The 20,712-nt window shown below is 38.1% G+C and overlaps 1 protein-coding gene across 1 annotated transcript in view; it reads left to right on the forward strand.

The window, feature by feature from the left end:
- Positions 1-20,712, forward strand: part of LOC132396483 (ankyrin repeat domain-containing protein 31-like) — a 137,956-nt gene that overhangs the window by 60,612 nt on the left and 56,632 nt on the right. The window contains 3 exon segments of the mRNA XM_059974024.1: positions 11,392-11,534; positions 13,948-14,074; positions 20,028-20,104. Coding sequence (XP_059830007.1) covers positions 11,392-11,534; positions 13,948-14,074; positions 20,028-20,104 — 347 coding nt within the window.

Consider the following 20,712-nt stretch of genomic DNA (forward strand, 5'->3'; position numbering starts at 1 on the left):
ATGTAATGTTGACTCAGTTTTTCTTTTTCCAGTAAGACAAGATGGATATTTCCTAATGCTCTGCAATTCATTGTTTTACGTGTTCCCTTGTTTGCGTTTTCTTTCAATAATTGCCTTCATTGGCCAGATGAATATGACCTTGTTAACCCTGATCACAGTCCATCAGAGATATTCCCTTTGTTCTATGTACCCTTCAGCACCCTCTTCGCAACTTAAAACTGATTTATTTTCTCCCTCTGTTCCTCATTCCAGTGTAGGGTCTTTGAAGCAACCTATTTCCACAATGGAATCATAGGAGTCTGCAGATGCTAGAATTTGGAGCAACAAACTTTCTGCTGGAGGAACTCAGTAGGTGTAGCAGAGTTTGTGTAGGGTAGGAATTACTAATGCTTGGGATCAAACCCCTGCACTAGGAGTGAGGGTGGAGTACAGAGAAGCTGGTATTAAGAGGGGATGGAGACTAGTGAGACAGGAGCGCATGATAATTATTGAAATGACTGAGGAGAGGCGAAGGATGACATGCAGGTCCTAAAGTCAAGGAGTCATAGACCAATACAGCACATTACAGGTTCTTTGGCCCAACAAGTTCATTTGACCATGGTGCCTACTTATCTAGTCTGAAGCCATGCCCCATACATGTACTTACCAAAGTGCTTTTTAAATGATACTATTGTACCTGCCCCAACTACTTCATCTTTGTTTGAAAAAGTTGCTCTGCAAGTCCCTTTTAATACTTGCTCCTCTCACCTTAAATCTATGCCCTCACATTTTGGACTCCCCAACCCTGGGGAAAAGACTGATTCCATCCTTTTACCTATAGTATGCCACTCATCATTTTATAAACGGCTATAAGGTCACCTCTCATTTAATTCCACTCAGTTGAATAAAGACCTAGCCTGGCCAACATCTCTCTATAACTCAGGCCCTCTAATCCAGGCAACATCTTTGTAAATTCATTTTGCACACTTTCCAGTTTAATCACATCTCTCTAACAGGCTGACAGAAACTGTACAACAGTACTCCAAGTGTGGCATCACCACTGACTTATACAACTATAGTATAATGTCCCAACACCTGTACTGCCCTGACTAATGAAGGAAATGTGCTAAATGCCTTTTTCACCACCCTGTCTACCTCTGATGCCACCTTCAATTAACTATGCACTTATACTCCCAAGAACCTCTTCTGTTACACTCTCTAGTGTAGAACAAACCATTTAGTCTTTATTTGTACCAATAATTCTTTATGTTGTTACATATGCTTATTCTATTCTTTACTGTTGCATAATTTTTCCTTATTTTACTATATGATGACGTTAAGGACTTCTTTCATAGGATGAGGTGCAGTGTTTTCATTACATTGACTGAGGGATGAAGCTCTGCACTGGATGCAGTTACAATTACTCACCTGTGACCTATATTTCAATATCTTAATGGAAACCTGCTGTAGCTCCACAATGTGGAACCATTCTCTTTATTACTGTCTATCTCTCCTTCATTCTTTCAGTCCAGATGAACAGTCTCGATCCAAAATGTTCATTTCCTTCTGCAAATGTTGCCTGACTCATTGAGCTTCTCTAGTAGCTTTTTTATGTTTCACATTCCATTGCCTGCAGTTTCTTATGTCTCTGTATCTCCACCATCACAATTCACAAAAGTTTTACAATTTAGATTTTTAATATGGTTGTTTCAAAATGGCTCATATAACAATTACTATTGCTATAAATGACTCATTGAACAATTACTAATAACACTTCTATCCCCCATCAAGAAAGCCTTAAAGCTCTCCACTTCTTCCTTAACAACAGATCTGATCAGTTCCCTTCCACCTCCCCCACCCTCCTCTGTTTGGCAGAACTGATCCTCACACTCAAGAATTTTGAAGATACATACGGCCAGATTTGGGAACAGCTTCTTTTCAACAGTGATAAGACTGCTGAACAGATCCTGACCCGGATCTGGGCTGTACCTTCCAAATATCTGGACCTAACTTGCACTACTGTACTTTCCCTTTTCATTTTTATTATATTTACTTCGATTTGTACTTCAGGGAGCTCAAAGTGCAGAAACAAATATCACTGTGATGATTGTACGCTCTAGTATCAATTGTTTGGGGACAATAAAGTATTTGTATTGTATTGCATTTGCTCCTCCCACTCTCCAAACTCAAAACGTAGCCATGGACACCCAAACGAGCCTCAGCAAAGCCTGCCTCCTTGGTTGTGTGGAACAGTCTTCCCCAGTAAAATTCTCCAACTCTTTCTGTGCTACATTGACGCTGATTGTGCACCTATGCTGAGCTTGTCAATTTCATCAGCTTTGCTTCCAACTTCCATCCTGCCCTTAAATTCTCTTGACATCTCTCTCCCCTTTCTCAATCTCTCTCTCCATCTCTGGAGACAACTTGTTTACTGATATCTTTTATAAACCTACCAATTTCTACAACTATCTTGACTACCTCTTCCCACCCTGTCTGCTTTAAAAATACCATTCCCTTTTCTCAGTTCCTTTGTCTACACTGGATTTGTCCCCAGGCTTTTCTTTTCTTTCTTTTTAAATCTTTTTATTAGTTTTAAACAAACATAAATGAAACATGAATACAAAATGTTTGAGAGTACATAATTAATAGTTTAAATAGACATTCAGATATATAATAATAAAAATATATAACCTCTCAAACTCAGAACATTAATGAACAAAGAAGTAAAAAGAGGAAAAAAAGGAAGAAAAACCCCCAAGAAAAGAGAGAAAAAAAAACAAAAAAAAAAACACTAACCAACATGGGCCATTGAATAATATTAAGTACATATACAGTAGTGCCAATAACTCCGAACCTCCATCCAATTAATTAAGGATAATATAAGTAAGGTTTAGGAAAAGACAATTCAACTCATGTGAAAATGTTGAATAAAAGATCTCCAAGTTTCTTCAAATTTAACTGAAGGATCAAAAACCACACTTCTAATTTTTTCTAAACTCAAACAAGAAATAGTTTGAGAAAACCACTGAAATACAGTTGGAGGATTAATTTCTTTCCAATTCAATAAAATAGATCTTCTAGCCATTAGTGTAACAAATGCAATCATTCGTTGAGATGAAGCAGATAAATGATTATTATCTGTCATTGGTAAACCGAAAATTGCAGTAAGAGGATGCGTTTGAAAATTAATATTTAAAACTCTTGAAATAATACTGAAAATATCTTTCCAATAATTTTGTAAACAAGGACAAGACCAGAACATATGAGTCAATGAAGCAACATCAGAATGACATCTATCGCAGGTTGAATTAAGATGAGAATAAAATCGAGCCAGTTTATCCTTAGACATATGAGCTCTATGTACAACCTTAAATTGTATTAGGCCATGTTTAGCACAAATAGAGGACAAATTTACCAATAATAAAAAATTTTTCCATTGCTCAGTAGATATAGAACAATGCAACTCTTCTTGCCATTCCTTCTTAATTTTTTCTGATACATCTAACTGTAAATTCATGATCATCTTAATGATGGCTACTAAACCCTTTTGATAAGGATTGGGCTAAAATTCTATCTGTAATGTCCAATGGACATTCTTTCGAAAAAGACTGTAACTCATTATACAAAAAAATTTCTAACTTGCAAATATCTAAAAAAAAATGGGTTTTAGGTAAGTTATATTTATTAGATAGCTGTTCAAAGGACATAATGTTATCATCCAGAAACAGATCACGAAAACATGTTATACCTTTTGTTTTCCATAAAAGAAAAGCTTGGTCCATAGATGAAGGCCGAAAAAAATAATTAGATATTATAGGACATGATAAAATAAATTTATTCAAACCAAAAAATTTACGAAATTGAAACCAAATTCGTAATGTATATCTGACTATAGGATTAGTTATCTGTTTATTCAATTTGAATAAAGAGAAAGGAAGTGAAGATCCTAAGATTGAAATCAGTGAAAAATCTTGCACAGATTTACAATCCAAATTTACCCATTGTGGGCAAGTAGCTATAGTCCATTCTTGTGTCCAGAATATTAAATACCGTATATTGACTGCCCAATAGTAAAATCTCAAGTTTGGTAAAGCCAGCTGCCCTCCTTCTTAGGCTTCTGTAATTATTTTTTACCCAATCTAAGATTTTTGTTCTGCCACAAGTAAGAAGATATTTTAGAGTCAATAGTATCAAAAAAAGCTTTAGGAATAAAAATTGGTAATGCTTGAAATAAATATAAGAATTTAGGTAGTATCATCATCTTAATAGCAATAACTCTACCAACCAATGACAAAGATAGTGGAGACCACCTAATAGCAAGTTGCTTAATTTGATCAATTAAAGGTAAAAAGTTAACCTTAAATAAATCCTTATGTTTTTTAGTAATTTTAATACCTAGGTAAGTAAAATAATCTGTAACAATTTTATATGGTAAATGTTTATAAATTGGAACTTGCATATTTAATGGAAATAGTTCACTCTTGTTAAAATTCAATTTATAACCAGAAAAATTACTAAATTGAGCAAGCAAAGACGAAATAGCAGGGATAGATCTTTCAGTATCAGATATATATAATAACAAATCATCAGCATATAATGATACTTTATACGTCCTCTCCCCACGGGTAATACCCAGAATATTAGGTGATTCACGAATAGCTATAGCCAACAGTTCTAAAGCAATGTCAAATAGTAAAGGACTTAAAGGGCATCCTTGCCTTGTACCACGAAATAGCTGAAAAAAAGGGGATCTTTGATTATTGGTAAAAACCGAAGCTAAAGGTTTATGGTATATTAATTTAATCCATGATATAAATTTTGAACTAAAATTAAATCATTGCATTGTAGTAAATAAATATGGCCATTCAACTCTATCAAATGCTTTTTCAGCATCTAAAGAGATAACACATTCTGGTATTTTAGATGAAGAAGTATAAGTAATATTAATTTTCTAATGTTAAAAGATGAATAGCGATTTTTAATAAATCCAGTCTGATCTTCAGAAATAATTCGAGGTAATATATTTTCTAATCTAATAGCCAAAATTTTACTGAAAATCTTAAAATCCGTATTTAACAAGGATATAGGCTGATAGGATGCACATTCAGTAGGATATTTATCTTTTGTAAGAATTAAAGAAATAGAAGCTTCATAAAAAGATTGTGGTAATTTACCTACACTTAATGCATCTTTAAAAATTTTACAAAGCCAAGGAGAAAGTATAGAAGAAAAAGATTTAAAAAATTCTATGGGAAAACCATCTGGACCCAAAGCTTTACCAGAATTCATTGAAAAAATAGCCTTTTCTATTTCAGACTCCGTAATAGGTATATCTAAAATTACGTTATCCTCAACAGTTACTTTTGGAATATTCAATTTCCTTAAAAATTCATTTATTATAGAAGAGTCCTTAGTGAATTCTGATTGATAGAAGGAGTTATAAAATCCTTGAAAGGCTCTACTTATCTCTTTGTGGTCGATCGTCAGAGTACCATCTTGTTTACGAATCCTAGTAATCTGTCGTTTATCCGAAACAATTTTCAATTGATTAGCCAATAATTTACCAGACTTATCTCCATGCATATAGAATTGAGTTTTTGATTTAATTAACTGACTTTCAATCGAAGAGGATAATAATAAACTATGTTCCATTTGAAGTTCCACTCTTTCTTTATAAAGTTCTTTACTAGGGGTCATTGAATAAATCTTATCAATTGCTTTGATTTTATCAACTAATGTTAATGTAGAATTAGTTCATTTCCTAACTCCAGCAGAGTATGAAATAATCTGTCCACGAATATATGCTTTAAAAGTATCCCACAAAATTCCACTCGAGATCTCTGCTGTAGAAATTGTTGAGAAAAACAAATCAATTTGTTGTTTAATAAAGTAAACAAAGTCTAAATCCTGCAATAAAATAGGATTAAACCTCCAAAATTTAGCATTGATATATGAATCCATTATTTTAATAGATAACTTAAGAGGTGCAAGATCAGATATGGTAATACCCTCATATTTACAATCAGTAACATCTGTGAGTAAATGGTGATCAATAAAAAAGTAATCAATTCTTGAGTAATTATGATAAACATGGGAAAAGTATGAAAACTCTTCGTCATTAGGGTGTAGAAAACACCAAATTTCACAAATAGCTGAATCAATCATAAAAGAGTTAATAAGAGAAGCCGATTTATTCGGAAGAGTTTGGGTAGGCTTGGAGCTATCCATCACAGGGTTTAAACAACAGTTAAAATCCCCACCCATTATCAGTCTATATTGATTCAGATTAGGAAAGGATGTAAATAAGCATTTAAAAAATTCAGGACAATCAATATTTGGAGCATAAACATTAACTAAAACAATTTTTTGATTAAAAAGTAAACCAGTAATAAGCAAAAATCTGCCTTGTGGATCTGAAATTGTTTCATGATGTATAAAAGAAGTTGATGAGTCTATAAAAATAGAAACACCTCTTAATTTGGCTTGCGAATTTGTGTGATACTGTTGACCCTTCCAAAACCTAAAAAAACGTTGACTATCCACCTTCCTTTCATGAGTCTCCTGCACAAAAATAACATTGGCATTCATTCTATGGAATACTTTGAATATTTTTTCCATTTGATCGGATGATTTAAACCATTAGTATTCCAAGAAACAAAATTAATAATCCTATCCATATTGACAATATTTATTACAGTTAACACATAAATTTAAAAAAAAAAGTGAACTCATGAACCCGGAAGAAGGAAGTGAGTTCAAGGAGAAACAGGAAGTCACGGCACTGCAACCATTTTTGTAGTTTCATAAAGGCCCATGAAATAAAACTATGCAAAAAGCAAGCAAAAAGAGAAAAAAGAAAAAGAAAAATCCCCCTCCCTCCACCCTTGAAACCCAAGGAAAAAAGCCAAAAAGAGGCAAGCAGGCAATCTAATACTAAAATTACCCCCGTGTCTCAGGACAGCAACTCAGACAAAAAAAAAATTGAAAAAAATACGAACAACCCATATTATAAGAAAGGGTTAATATAACAAAAGTTAAAATATAAAATTAGTATTTTATATATATATATAAAACAAAACGGTTAAAAAAATAAATTGATAAAACCCATAAATAAATAATACTAAATTAGTATTTTAAATGAGAGTTTAAAACTTTCAAACTCATCAAAACGGATATGACGTTCCAAGCACTAGAGTCTGGTGGGAAGAAGAAACACCATTTTATTATTATTTTTTAAAAAAATCTTAATATTTAAATGTTAAAAATATAAAAATTATTACATTAGTCAACCCGATAGTGTGTCATTGTTCCAAAAAACTTTGAGCGTCCGCTGGAGATTTAAACAGCCGAACAGTTCCGTCTTCAGAAGTAACTCTCAGATGTGCTGGAAATAACAGCGCTTGCTTGTAGCCTTTCTGGTGAAATTTCGACATAACTGGTCTAAAAGCCATTCTTGCCCTTAAAACTTCAGGGCTATAATCTTCCAAAATACGAAATTTAAATTCTTGAAAGTTAATCATACCCTTTTCCCGAGCCGCCCTAATCAGACGCTCTTTGATATGAGGGTAATGTATCCGGAGAATTACATGCTGTGGTTTATCTGAATCAGAATGATAGCGAGAGACACGGTGTGCACGATCGATTATTGGAGGAGAGTCCAGAACTTCTGAATCGAAGACATCCGTTAGAAGTTTAGAAAAAAAAGCGGTAAGATCACCGCTCTCAAATTTTTCCGGAATCCCAATTAGCTGAAGATTTTGTCTTCGAGAGCGATTTTCAAGATCAGTAATTTTAGATTTATAACGATCCATCTGTTGAGAAGTCGAAGCTTGCTCTTGTTGCAAAGTTTCGATAATATGTTCTTTCTTGCGAGCGGCTTCTTCAAGTACCAAAATACTTGCTTGTTGCTTTTGTAGTTCCAGTGTAAGTGTTTTAAGTTCTCCTTCGAATGATTTTAAACGCTCATCAAACGCAAAAAGCTGTTCGGTTATTTTTCTCTCCAGACCTGCAAATTTATCTTCTTTAAGCTTTACAATAGTTTCTAAAGTTATCGGTTCTTTCATCTGTTTCGATTCTTTTATTTTAGACATTTCAGCAAGTTGAAAATAGATCGAATAGTTAAAAAGAAAAATTCTGTATGTTTAAACCCCTTTAGAATAAGTATAAAAAGATCATTTAAGGGGTGTTTGTAGGTTAAAAAGACGTAAAAGGTTTGGAGCAAAGCCAAAAGTAGTTTACTCCATAAGCGCCATCTTGAGACCTCCTCAGGCTTTTCTTTCTAGAATATCTGAGATGTCCTCCTCCTTCAAAGGACTGTGTTTCTCTTCCTCCACCTTTGATGCTGCTCTCACCTGCATTGCCTCTATTTCCTGAACATCTGCCTTTGGTCCACTTTCCTGCCATCTTAACAGGGATAGAGTTGCTCTTGTCCTCACCTACTACCCTCCCCTATGAACTTCCACATCCAGCACGTTATTCTCCACAACTTAGACCATAAGACACAGGAGCAGAATTGGGCTATTCAGCTCATTGAGTGTGCTTCCCCCATTCCATTATGGCTGATTTAATATCCCTCTCAATCCCATTCTCCTGCCTTCTCCCCATGACCTTTGATGCCCTAACTAATCAAGAATCTATGAACCTCCACTTTAGGTATAGTCGATGGCTTGGTGCCAGTGGCAATGAATTCCACAGATTTACTACCATCTAGCTGAAGAAGTTCCTACTCATTCCTGTTCTAAATGGACACCCGTCTAGTCTGAGGCTGTCCCCTCTGGTTCTAGATTCATCCACTATAGGAAACATCCTCCTCATATCCATTATATCCAGACCTTTCAATATTTAATAGATTTCAATGAGATCCCCTCTCATTCTTCTGAAGACCACAAATACAGACCCAAAGCCTCATATATCAAAAACTCGTCATATATTAACCTTCCAGAACCATTCTTGTGAACCTCCTCTGGACTGTCTCCAATACCAGCAAAGCTTTTCTTAGATAAGGGGCCCAAAACTGCTCACAGTACTCAAAAGCCTCAGTGTACCATCCTTGCTCTTCTGTTCTAGATGAATGCTAACATTGAATTTGCCTTCCTTACCAACTACTCAACCTGCAAGTTAGCCTTTGGGGAATTCAGAATCAGAATCAGATTAATTCTCACTGGCATGTGTCATGAAATTTGTTAACTTAGCAGTAGCAGTATCCAATACAATACATAATATAGAAGAAGAAAATAAATAAATTGATTGATAAATCAATTAAGTGTAAGTATATTGAATAGATTAAAAATCGTGCAAAAACAGAAATACTGTATATTAAAAAAGTGAGGTGGAGTTCACAGATTCAATTTCCATTTAAGAATCAGATGACAAAGGGAAAAAAGCTGTTCCTGAATTGCTGAGTATGTGCCTTCTGTCTTTTGTACCTCCTACCCAATGGTAACAATGAGAAAAAGGCATGCCTTTAGTGCTGGAGGTCCTTAATAATGGATGTTGCCTTTCTGAGATGCCGTTCCTTGAAGATATCCTGGGTACTTTGTAGGCTAGTACCCAACCAAGATGGAGACAACTAAATTTACAACCCTCTGCAGCTTCTTTCAGTCCTGTTCAGTAGCCCCCGCCACCTCCCCCCCATCACCCATGCCAGACGGTGATGCAGCCTGTCAGAGTGCTCTCTACAGTATATCTATAGAAGTTTTTGAGTGTATTTGTTGACATATCAAATCTCTTCAAACTCCTAACAAAGTATAGTCACTGTCTTGCCTTCTTTATAGCTGCATCAATATTCTACACTAGGACTCCCAAGTTCCTTTCTACTTTTGATTTTTGAATTATCTCCCCATTTAAAAAAAATCAATGTCTTTATTCCTTTTATCAAAATGCATGCCCCACGCTTCCCTACACTTTATTCCATCTGCCACTTCTTTGCCAATGCTTCTAGTCTGTGTAAGTCCTTTCTCAGAGTCCATGCTTCCTCAACACTACCTGGCCCTCCACCTATCTTCATATAATTCGTAAGCTTAGCCACAAAGCCATCAATTCCATCATCCAGGTCATTCACATTTAGTATAAAAAGAAACAATCCCAACACCAACAAGTGTGGAACACTACTCGTCACCGGCAGCTAATAATAAAAGATCCTTTATTCCCATTCGTTGTCTCCTGCCAGGCAGCCAATCTTCTATCCATGCTAGTATCTTTCCTGTAATACTATGAATTCTTATCTTGTTACGCAGCCTCATGTGTGGCACCTTGTCAAAAGCCTTCTGAAAATCCAAGGAAGTAACATCCACTGACTTTCCTTTGTCTACCTCGACCATTATTTATTCAAAGAGTTCCAACAGATATGTCAGACAATATGTACCCTTGAGGAAAACTGCCTTCAACCATCTTCAATTGGACCCTACCACCAAACACATCTTTACTTACCTCACCACCCCCCCTCCACTCTGCGCTTTCTGCAGGGCTTGCTCCCTGTGATTCCCTTATCCATTTGTCCCACCCCACTCATCTCCCTCCCTAGCACTTAACCCTACAAGTGGAAGAAGTGCTACGCCTGCCTGCTCACCACCTCCCTCACTTTCTTTCAGGGCAAGATTTCACCTCCCTACCTTTTGGGGTTGTATACTGTATCTGGTGCTCCAGATGCAGCCTCTTCTTCATTGGTGAGACCTGACATACATTGGGGGATCGTTTTGAGAAGCACCTTCATTCTTTCCACAATAAGCATTATTTCTGGTAGCCAGTTATTTTAATTCCAATTCCCAATCCCATTCCAATATGGTTGTCCTTGGCTTCCTGTGCTGTTATGATGAGGACATTCTCAGGTTGGAGGAGAAATACCTCACATTCCATCTGGATAGACTCCACCCTGATGGTATGAAATTCAATTTCTCCAACTTCTGGTAAATTTCCCCCCTCCCCTTCAATTCCCCACTCTGGACTCCTCCTGACCTTTTTTCTTATCCTCACCAGTTTATCACCTCCCCCAGATGTCTCCCCTCCATCCCATTCTCTCCTGGTCCACTCTTCTCTCGTATCAGATTCTTTCTTCTTCAACCCCTTACCTTTTCCACCTGTCATCTCCCAGCTTCTTACTTCATCCTTCCTTCCCCACCCACCCAGCTTCATTTATCACCTTGTAGCACGTACTCCTTTCCCCTCCCCCCAACCTTCTTATTTTGGCACCTTTCCAGTCTGATGAAGGGTTTCAGCCCAATATATTGATAATTTATTAATTTCACTAGTTGCTGTCTGACCTTCTGAGTTTCTCCAGCATTTTGTGTCTGTTGCTCTGGATTTCCAGCATCTGCAGAATCTCTTGTGTTCATGCAACAATTATTGCAATTGTAGTGTTGAGTGAGATTGTTGGCCCTCACTATTAATGTATGAAAATATTTTCCTTTGCTCCAGGCTGGACAGCTCTGCATGAAGCAAGTAACAATGGATTCCATGAAGCTGTGTTGGTGTTGTTATCAGCTGGTGCAGATGTTAACTCAAAGGGGTTGAATGGCATAACTCCTCTGCAGGATGCTGTCAGAAATGGACATTCACAGGTATATTTTAAAGCCTATGTCAATATATCAAAATCTTTTACATCCTCCTAGGACAGATGAGCACTGGAATCTATTCCTGGTAATACAGTGATCTGCTGACTCATTGTCAGTCAGGTCAAATTGACCCTATATCTCTGACAGCTCTAACCCATCAAATATTGCTTCTCATATTGCTGCACAAGTTGTACTATTTAAAATGATTCTTGAGGATAGATCTTCACGTTTAAATATGATGAATTTGATGCCAGCAGAGTAAAATAAAAGCTCACTTTTGCCCAGTTACTGAGTTTTTGATCCACATTCAGTATAAGTAATACAATAAAATAATAAAGCAAACAATGGTTACTCATATTCCCTGGCACTTCTTCATATTTACTGTGAAGGTAAAGTGAATATAACACAAAAACCTTTAATTGACAATGGCCCACACCTTCTGTGATTTATGTAAGTGTACGGTGGGCTGGTGAACGTTTTGTTGATTAGTACATGACGCACAGAAATAGCCTGGCTCTCTTGAAGATCTTTACTCATTGTGCTCAACCATTAAGAAGTACACAAAGGAAAACAGATACAGGTCATGGGATAAGAGATTGAGTGGGGCATGTGGAGAGGATTGGAATCACATTTAGTTGGATTGAGACTTTCAGTGTCAGGCTGAGTCAAAACTGAGCTGCTCAGGGTCAGGTGACACATCAGGTAGAAGATTGGTGGGAGGATTGCCAGGAAATCAGTGGAGGGTTACTAGTGAGAGATGAGTGGAATCTTGAGGATGTACAGTGAAAAGCTTTGTTTTGCACAGTATCATACAAATCATTTCATAACATCAGCAGATTGAAGTAAAACAAGGAAAAAGAAATAACAGAATGAGGATTATAGTGATACACATACAGAGAAAGTACAGTGCAGGTGGAAAACACGATGCAAGGGCCACAATGAAATTATGAGATCAAGAGTTCAACTTTATTGTACATACAAAAGACCTACTCAATAGAGTAATGGAATAGAAGACATGACACCTGGCCACTAGGCTCTTCACCTCCTTCATGTAATTTATCTTGATGTTATTTGAGATCTGGCCAGTCCACTGCAAACTTGTAGATGGAGCTATAGCCAAATCTGGCCACAGTCTTGAGTGTATAGAGAGTAAAACTGGAAGCTGTGGTCACTGCCTAACAGGGCAACAATGTTGATAATTTTGGTCGAAGTGTCCTTAATGATTGTAGTGTGGTGAAGAAGTCGAGGATTCAGTTACAAAGGGAGCTGCTGAGTTCTAGTCTGGGATTTCAGAGATGAGCATTTTGAAATTTTGGTATTGAGGGCAGATCTATAATCAAAAGATTGGTGGTGGTATTTGTGCTGTGATTGTAGGATTGCTTTGATCTTGATTCATTCAGGAGATTAGTAATGGTGAAGATGGGGGATTAAAATCAACCTTGGTTTAGACAGGAGATCAGTTGAAATGGAGGTGTCAGGCAAGGGAATTTGAAATGGGTGGTTGGGCAAGAGAAAACAATGAAGGCTCAAAGGAGAACTGCTAGGGTGTCCATATAGATTTTTTTTAAAGATGCAGTTAACTGAGGTGGCCTATCAGATTTGGACACAACTGCTCAGGGGTTGCTCAGCCAAAGTCTATTACTAACAATGAAATGGGTCTCATGAACCATAAGTAGATAGAAATCCAAGATCATTTGGCAGGGACAGAAATTAACATTACCTTTGTATAAATATTAGCATGGTCATGCTTTTGATAAATCCTGTGTTTCATGGTTCTACACTTCTAATTCACCCTGAATTTTATTATTGTTGAGGATATGTTCATTCTACCTTACTTAAGAAAAAGGTTTATAAAAATTATTTTTGCATGACCTATCTTCACAACAATACAGCTGACATCCAATTTTAACTGTAAAATATTGATAAAGTGGCGAATGAACACCAATGAAAATATTTTTCTATTTGCTTTCTTACTCCCTTTTCACCCAATAATACCATAATTGTTGGTTTTGTATCTAACCCAATAAGAAACCTGTAACAAATAGTAGGATAGTGTCCATAGGTTCAATGTCCATTCAGAAAATCTAATAGCAGAGAGGAAGGAGCTATTCCTGAATCGTTGATTGTGTGCCTTTGGGCTCCTGTACCTCCTCCCTGATGGTAGATATGAGAAGAGGGCCTGTCCTGAGTGACGAGGGTCTTTAATGATGGATGCTGCCTTTATGAGGCGTCGCTCTTTGAAGGTGTCCTGGGTGATAGGGAGGCTAGTGCCCATAATGGAGCCCTCTGAGTTTACAGTTTTCTGCAGCTTATTTCGATCCTGTGCATTGGCCTTCCCATACCAGATGGTAAGCATTATTTCTTTGTTTCCTGTCCATAAATTAAGTTCTTAAATCTTTTTATTATGTATTGCCCACAGGTAGTGAAATTATTGTTGCAACATGGAGCTGATCCTTTTGAAAAGAATGATCATGGCATCTGTGCATTAGATGAAGCTTTGGATAACCACATGAAGCAATTAATGAAAAGCTATCAACAAAGAAAAGGTATGAACGTATTCTACTTTTCATTGATCATGCCTGATTGTGTACAGTATGCTGCATTTCAATTTTCAGACTTGCTGCCATACGTCGAAGAGGCAATGGTTTCTGCAGGAGACACAGTCAGATTTGACAGTAATTGTGACAAGACTTTTAGAAGAGGTCTACACTTAGAACCTCCTTTACAAATCACCATCTTGTTCCCCCTGTCTTAGTGTTACTTTGACTTTGGGAATACATTTCATGCATATCTGAAAATATATCAGAGGTTTTTACTTTTGTTTTGAGACAAAATTGGTGACTTAGAAGAAAATTATTCAGCCCAACATGTCCATGCCAGACAATGAAAAAGCGGCTTGGCCCTATCACTTACAACCACTTGGAGCATAGACACAAAGCTTGCTGCAACAAGCAGGCATTTTTAAATTTCCTGACTCTACCATCCTTTCAGGCAGTGAATTCCAGATGCCTACCATCCAGGGTGATTTTTTTTTCCCCTCATCTCCCTTTTAATACATTTACTAATTATTTTAAAACAATAAATACTGGTTGTGGGTTCCTTTGCTAAGAAAAAAAATTACTCCTTTTGTCTCTCTTGTCCATACTGCACCAACCGCCGCCACTGGGCTATAACTGTGCAGGAGCAGTGTGTGGTTAAATGCCTTGCTCAAAAGGACACTCATGCAACCTCAGCTGAGGCTCAAACTAATGACCTTCAGAACGCCAGCCCAAAGCCTTAATCACTTGGCCACACACCTATTTCTGCCAAGGTCCTGCATTATTTTATGCATCTCAATGTTCTCCCCTCTTCCACAGAAAGCAATCCCAGCCTCCCCAATCATTCAACGGTTGTTTTCAATTGAAGGAAGAGGCTGAGAGTGGAAGACTGAAGCATCGTTGAGGGAAGATCGTTTTTCTTTTGTTTAACTGATCAGGGAAAAGAGGCTAGACTGCGCAGGCGTGTGACGTAGCGCGCCAAGGTTTAAAAGGGAGAGGAAAAGCTTTCAACGGTCTTTTTCAATCGAAGCAAGAGGCTGAGAGTGGAAGACTGAAGCATCGCTGAGGGAAGGTGGTTTTTCTTTTGTTTAACTAATCGGGGAAAAGAGGCTAGACTGCGCAGGCGCGTGACGTAGCATTGTGTGTGGTGGTAATAATCTTCTGAGGTGTGTATATTTCAATGCGAGGAGTATTGTGGGAAAGGCAGATGAGCTGAGGGCCTGGATTGACACGTGGAATTATGACATCATAGCCATTACTAAAACTTGGCTACAGGAGGGGCAGGACTGGCAGCTCAATGTTCCAGGGTTCTGACGTTTCAGATGTGATAGAGGCAGAGGGATGAAGGGGGGGGGGGTGGCTTTGCTAGTCAGGGAAAATATTAGAGCAGTGCTTTGGCAGGACAGATTAGAGTGCTTGTCTGCTGAGGCCATATGTGTGGAGCTGAGAAACAGGAAAGGTATGACCACATTAATAGGGTTGTATTATAGACCACCCAATAATCAGCGAGAATTGGAGGAGCAAATCTGCAGAGAGTGATGCACCATCAATAACTCATTCTGAGACGTAAAGGCGAGATATTGGCTTTTATTGACTGGAAGAAGGAACAAGCAGTGAGTGACCACCATTCTACATCCTGGAGACTGAGAGGCCGGGCTCAGGCCTTGATCGCCTTTATACCGGGGTATGTGGGAGGAGCCACAGGAGCAGTCAGCAGGGGGCGTGTCCAGACAGGTATATGTAGTTCACCACAGAGAGATTACAGACAACTGCAAGAGACAGAAAGTTATGATTGTAGGGGGTTTTAATTTTCCCACACAATGATTGGGACTCCCGTCCTGTTAAAGGTCTAGATGGGTTAGAATTTGTGAAATGTGTTCAGGAAAGTTTTCTAAATCAATATATAGATATACCAACTAGGGAGGATGCAATATTAGATCTCCTGTTAGGAAATGAGTTAGGGCAGGTGACAGAAGTATGTGTAGGTTTGGTTCCAGTTATCATAACATCATTAGTTTCAACTTGATCATGAATAAAGATAGATCTGATCCTCGGGTTGAAGTACTAAACTGGAAAAAGGTCAAATTTGAAGAAATGAGAAAGGATCTAAAAAGCATAGATTGTTCTCTGGCAAGGATGTAATTGGTAAGTGGGAGGCCTTCAAAGGAGAAATTTTGAGAGTGCAGAGTTTGTATATTCCTGGCAGGGTTAAAGGCAAAACGAATAAGAATAAGGAACTTTGGTTCTCAAGGGATATTGGAACTCTGATAAAGAAGAAGAGAGATGTATAAAATGTATAGGTAACAGGGAGGAAATAAGATGCTTGAGGAGTATAAAAAGAGTAAGAAAATACTTAAGGAAGAAATCAGGAAAGCTAAAAGAAGACATGAAGTTGCTTTGGCAGTCAGGGTGAAGGATAATCCTAAGAGCTTCTACAGATATGTTAAGAACAAAAGAATAGTAAAAGATAAAATTAGTCCTCTTGAAGATCAGAGTGGTTGGCTATGTATAGAACCAAAAGAAATGGGAGAGATATTAAATGGTTTTTTTTGCATCTTTATTTACTAAAGAAACTGGAATAGAGTCTATGGAAACAAGGCAAACAAGTAGTGAGATCATGGAACTTATAGGGATTAAAGAGGAGGAGGTGCTTGCTGTCTTGAGACAAATCAGAGTAGATAAATCCCCAGGACCTAATAGGGTATTCCCTCAGATCTTGAAGGAGATTAATGTTGAAATTGCAGGGGCCCTGGCAGAAATATTTAAATGTCAATATCCAGGGGTCAGGTGCCAGAGGATAGCTCATGTAGTTCCACTGTTTAAAAATGGCTCAAAAAGTAAGCCTGGAAATTATAGGCCAGTAAGTTTGACATCGGTAGTAGGTAAATTATTGGAAGAAATACTAAGAGATAGGATCTACAAGTATTTGGATAGACAGGGACTTATTAGAAAAAGTCAGCATGGCTTTGTGCATGGTAGGTCAAGCTATTAGAGTTTTTTGAGGAAGTTACCAGGAAAGTGGATGAAGAGAAGGCAGTGGATGTTGTATACATGGACTTTGGTAAGGACTTTGACAAGGTCCCACATGGGAGGTTAGTTAGGAAGGCTCAGTCGCTAGTGTTACGAACCCCATAACTGGGTTACTTACCAGCAAAGATAGAGATGCCTGTTGAAGTGTGATGTTACTATTTTTAACAGTATTTATTAGCAAAAATACACAAAAATAGTACCAATGCAAATATACAGATAATGTACGTCATCAGTACTAAACCTAAAAGTGCGGGTATAATAATAATCAATAAGAAATAAGCTCTATTGTTTTCTAGGGGATAATGATGGAAATATAAAGTTCGCTGCAATTCACACAAGCTGCCATCATTTGGTTGTCGCTGTGTTGCAATTGTTGGAGAGAGAGAGAGAGATAGATAGATAGAATGGGAACAGTTACCGCTACGGGTTTTTCCAAACTTCCTTTATGATTTCAGTCTGTCAGTGTCTCGTTGGTGTGGCCGTTCAAGTATGACCTCTCCTTTAGCTAAACCGTTCTTCCGTGATGAGCCCGCCACCCAGGCAAGGGAGGACACACACGAGCTCTCACTGGCTTTTGCTATAAAACGCTGTCCCTGGATCTCTAGCATTTCTCCTGGTGCATCTAAAGGGGTGTTCCCCAGACCCCTCTTTTATCCTCACTCACGGGGTCTCAGATGTCAGTCAGGTTGGAATGATGCAATCCCTCAACCAGACCTCTCTGGTTGTCCCCTGAGGGGTTTCAATGAATAGTACAGTACTCAATACACAATTCCTTCTCCAAGAGACAATAGCAGTAGTCAGTGGTTCCGTTCCACTTATGTCAGGAGACATTCCAAACCTTGTGTATTCTGCGTCTGTCTTTCTCATTTCCTGGGTCCCAGACCTGAAATAATAGCGATCTTGCGATTCTCAAAAAGGAGGGGGCAACTTTGTACCCTTCGGCCCCTCAGAGTTGCTCCACCTTCGTAACACTAGGTATACATGGAGAGGTAGTAAATTGGATTAGACATTGGCTCAATGGAAGAAGCCAGAGAGTGGTAGTGGAGGATTGCTACTCTGAGTGGAAGCCTGTGACTAGTGGTGTGCCACAGGGATCAGTGCTGGGTCCATTGTTATTTGTCATCTATATCAATGATCTGGATGATAATGTGGTAAATTGGATCAGCAAGTTTGCTGATGATACAAAGATTGGAGGTGTAGTGGACAGTGAGGAAGATTTTCAAAGCTTGCAGAGGGATTTGGACCAGTTGGAGGAATGGGCTGAAAAATGGCAGATGGAGTTTAATGCGGACAAGTGTGAGGTATTGCACTTTGGAAGGTCAAACCAAGGTAGAACATACAAGGTAAATGGTAGGGCACTGAGGAGTGCAGTAGAACAGAGCGATCTGGGAGTACAGATACATCTTTCCCTAAAAGTGGCGTCACAGGTGGATAGGGTCGTAAAGAGAACTTTTGGTACATTGGCCTTTTTAAATCAAAGTATTGAGTATAAGAGTTTGAATGTAATGGTGAGGTTGTATAAGACATTGGTGAGACCGAATTTGGAGTATTGTGTGCAGTTTTGGTCACCTAATTACAGGAAGGATATTAATAAGGTTGAAAGAGTGCAGAGAAGGTTTACAAGGATGTTACTGGGGCTTGAGAAACTGAGTTACAGAGAAAGGTTGAATAGGTTAGGACTTTATTCCTTGCAGCGTAGGAGAATGAGAGGTGATTTGATAGAGGTGTATAAAATTATGATGGGTATAGATAGAGTGAATGCAAGCAGGCTTTTTCCACTGAGGCTAGGGGAGAAAAAAACCAGAGGTCATGGGTTAAGGGTGAAGGGGATAAGTTTAAAGGGAACATTGGGGGGGGGGGGCTTCTTCATGCAGAGAGTGGTGGGAGTGTGGAATGTGCTGCCAGATAAAGTGGTGAATGCGGGCTCACTTTTGACATTTAAGAAAAACTTGGACAGGTATATGGGTGAGAGGGGTTTGGAGGGATATGGCCCAGGTGCAGGTCAGTGGGACTAGGCAGAAAAATGCTTTGGCACAGCCAAGAAGGGCCAAAAGGCCTGTTCTACAGTTTTAATTTTCTGGTCATGGCAACATCCTTGTAAGTCTCATTTTTTTTTACAAAGTTGTGATCAAAACTGTGCACAACACTCAAAATATGATTTATGTAGCATTAGATGCAGTTTTAGCATAAACTCCCTATACATATATCCAACCTCATAGTCTATAATGGATGTTCTAACCACTTCAGCTATCACTCCACCTATCTTTAACTACCTGTGGACACACACTCTGTTCTCCCACAGTTCTCAATATCCTCCCATCTCCCCAAATACATAACCTTTGCCACTTTATTACCCAACTAACCAGATAATCTATGTCTCCTAAAGTCAAAAGCTATCCCCTTCCTTCTAACTGCACAGTCAGTTTTTGCACAATCTTCCAGTATCTTTACAAGCTATGGATCGTGAATGAGCTTTATTTTTACAGACATCCATGAGTTGATTTGTCTGTAAGTCACAAAATCACTTGATATGATAACCATACCTCCACAATGTTGTAATGAGTGGAATTAAAAGTACATAATATTGCTAAGAAAAGAACAATTGCTAAAAGTAGAAAGAAATAGGAAACTAGTTCTGTCATTTGTAGGAACAAACATATGTACAGCACCTTTGGAATTTTGAATTTAATATTATGGGAGCTTGTTTGGGAGTGTCAGTGAGTCAGATATTCGTAACCAGGAACAACATACATTATCCTTCCTGAAGTTAATTATAAGTTAATGATATAAATAGTAATAAACAAGGAACTGAACCTTATTGATCCTCATTGATAACACTGGATCCACATTATGGATCTGCCTTATAAACTCATTTATGTCTCAAAATTGTCATGCTGGATTTATATTTCTAATTAAGAATAATTATAATTAGGTGCAGTCAAAGTTGGAGGAAACCGACAGCATACAAGAAACAGGGATTTAAAAAGTACAGTGGCCAGTAAGATTGAGGTAAGTGTCAATTACATATGCAAATATTTAGTTTGGGGGGAAAGATTGTATTTGTTCATCATATTCCTATCTTAACCTTCCTATTCCATAGAACTATCCCTTCAGTGAATTACGTTCATAGTATGCTATTTATAAAGTCTGTGTTAAGAATAACCCTCTGAAAATTAGCCATATTATTTATACATTGATAACTATGAAGAGCTAGAAGTGAAGAAGACTACAACTATCCATTTGAACATGTAGAAACACGCTGGAGGAGCTCAGCAAGTCAGGCAGCATTCATTGAAACGAGCAGTCAACATTTCGGGCCAAGACCCTTCGCCAGGACTGAAGAAGGAGGGGGCAGGGCCCTTATAAAGAAGGTGCCTGGTGAAAAACCAATCAGAGGAAAGATCAAAGGGTGGGGGAGGGGATGGGCAGGAAAGTTGAAGAAGGAATGTAAGGGGAAAGCACTATGGGTAGTAGAAGGCAAAATCATGAGAGGGGTGATAGGCAGCTAGAAGAGGAGGCAGAGTGAAAGTGGGATGGGGGAAGGGAGAGGGAGGGAATTACTGGAAGCTGGAGAATTCAATGTTCATACCAAGGGGCTGGAGACTACCCAGACGGTA

This window comes from Hypanus sabinus, chromosome 7, assembly GCF_030144855.1.
Source record: "Hypanus sabinus isolate sHypSab1 chromosome 7, sHypSab1.hap1, whole genome shotgun sequence".
NCBI classification, from domain to species: domain Eukaryota; kingdom Metazoa; phylum Chordata; class Chondrichthyes; order Myliobatiformes; family Dasyatidae; genus Hypanus; species Hypanus sabinus.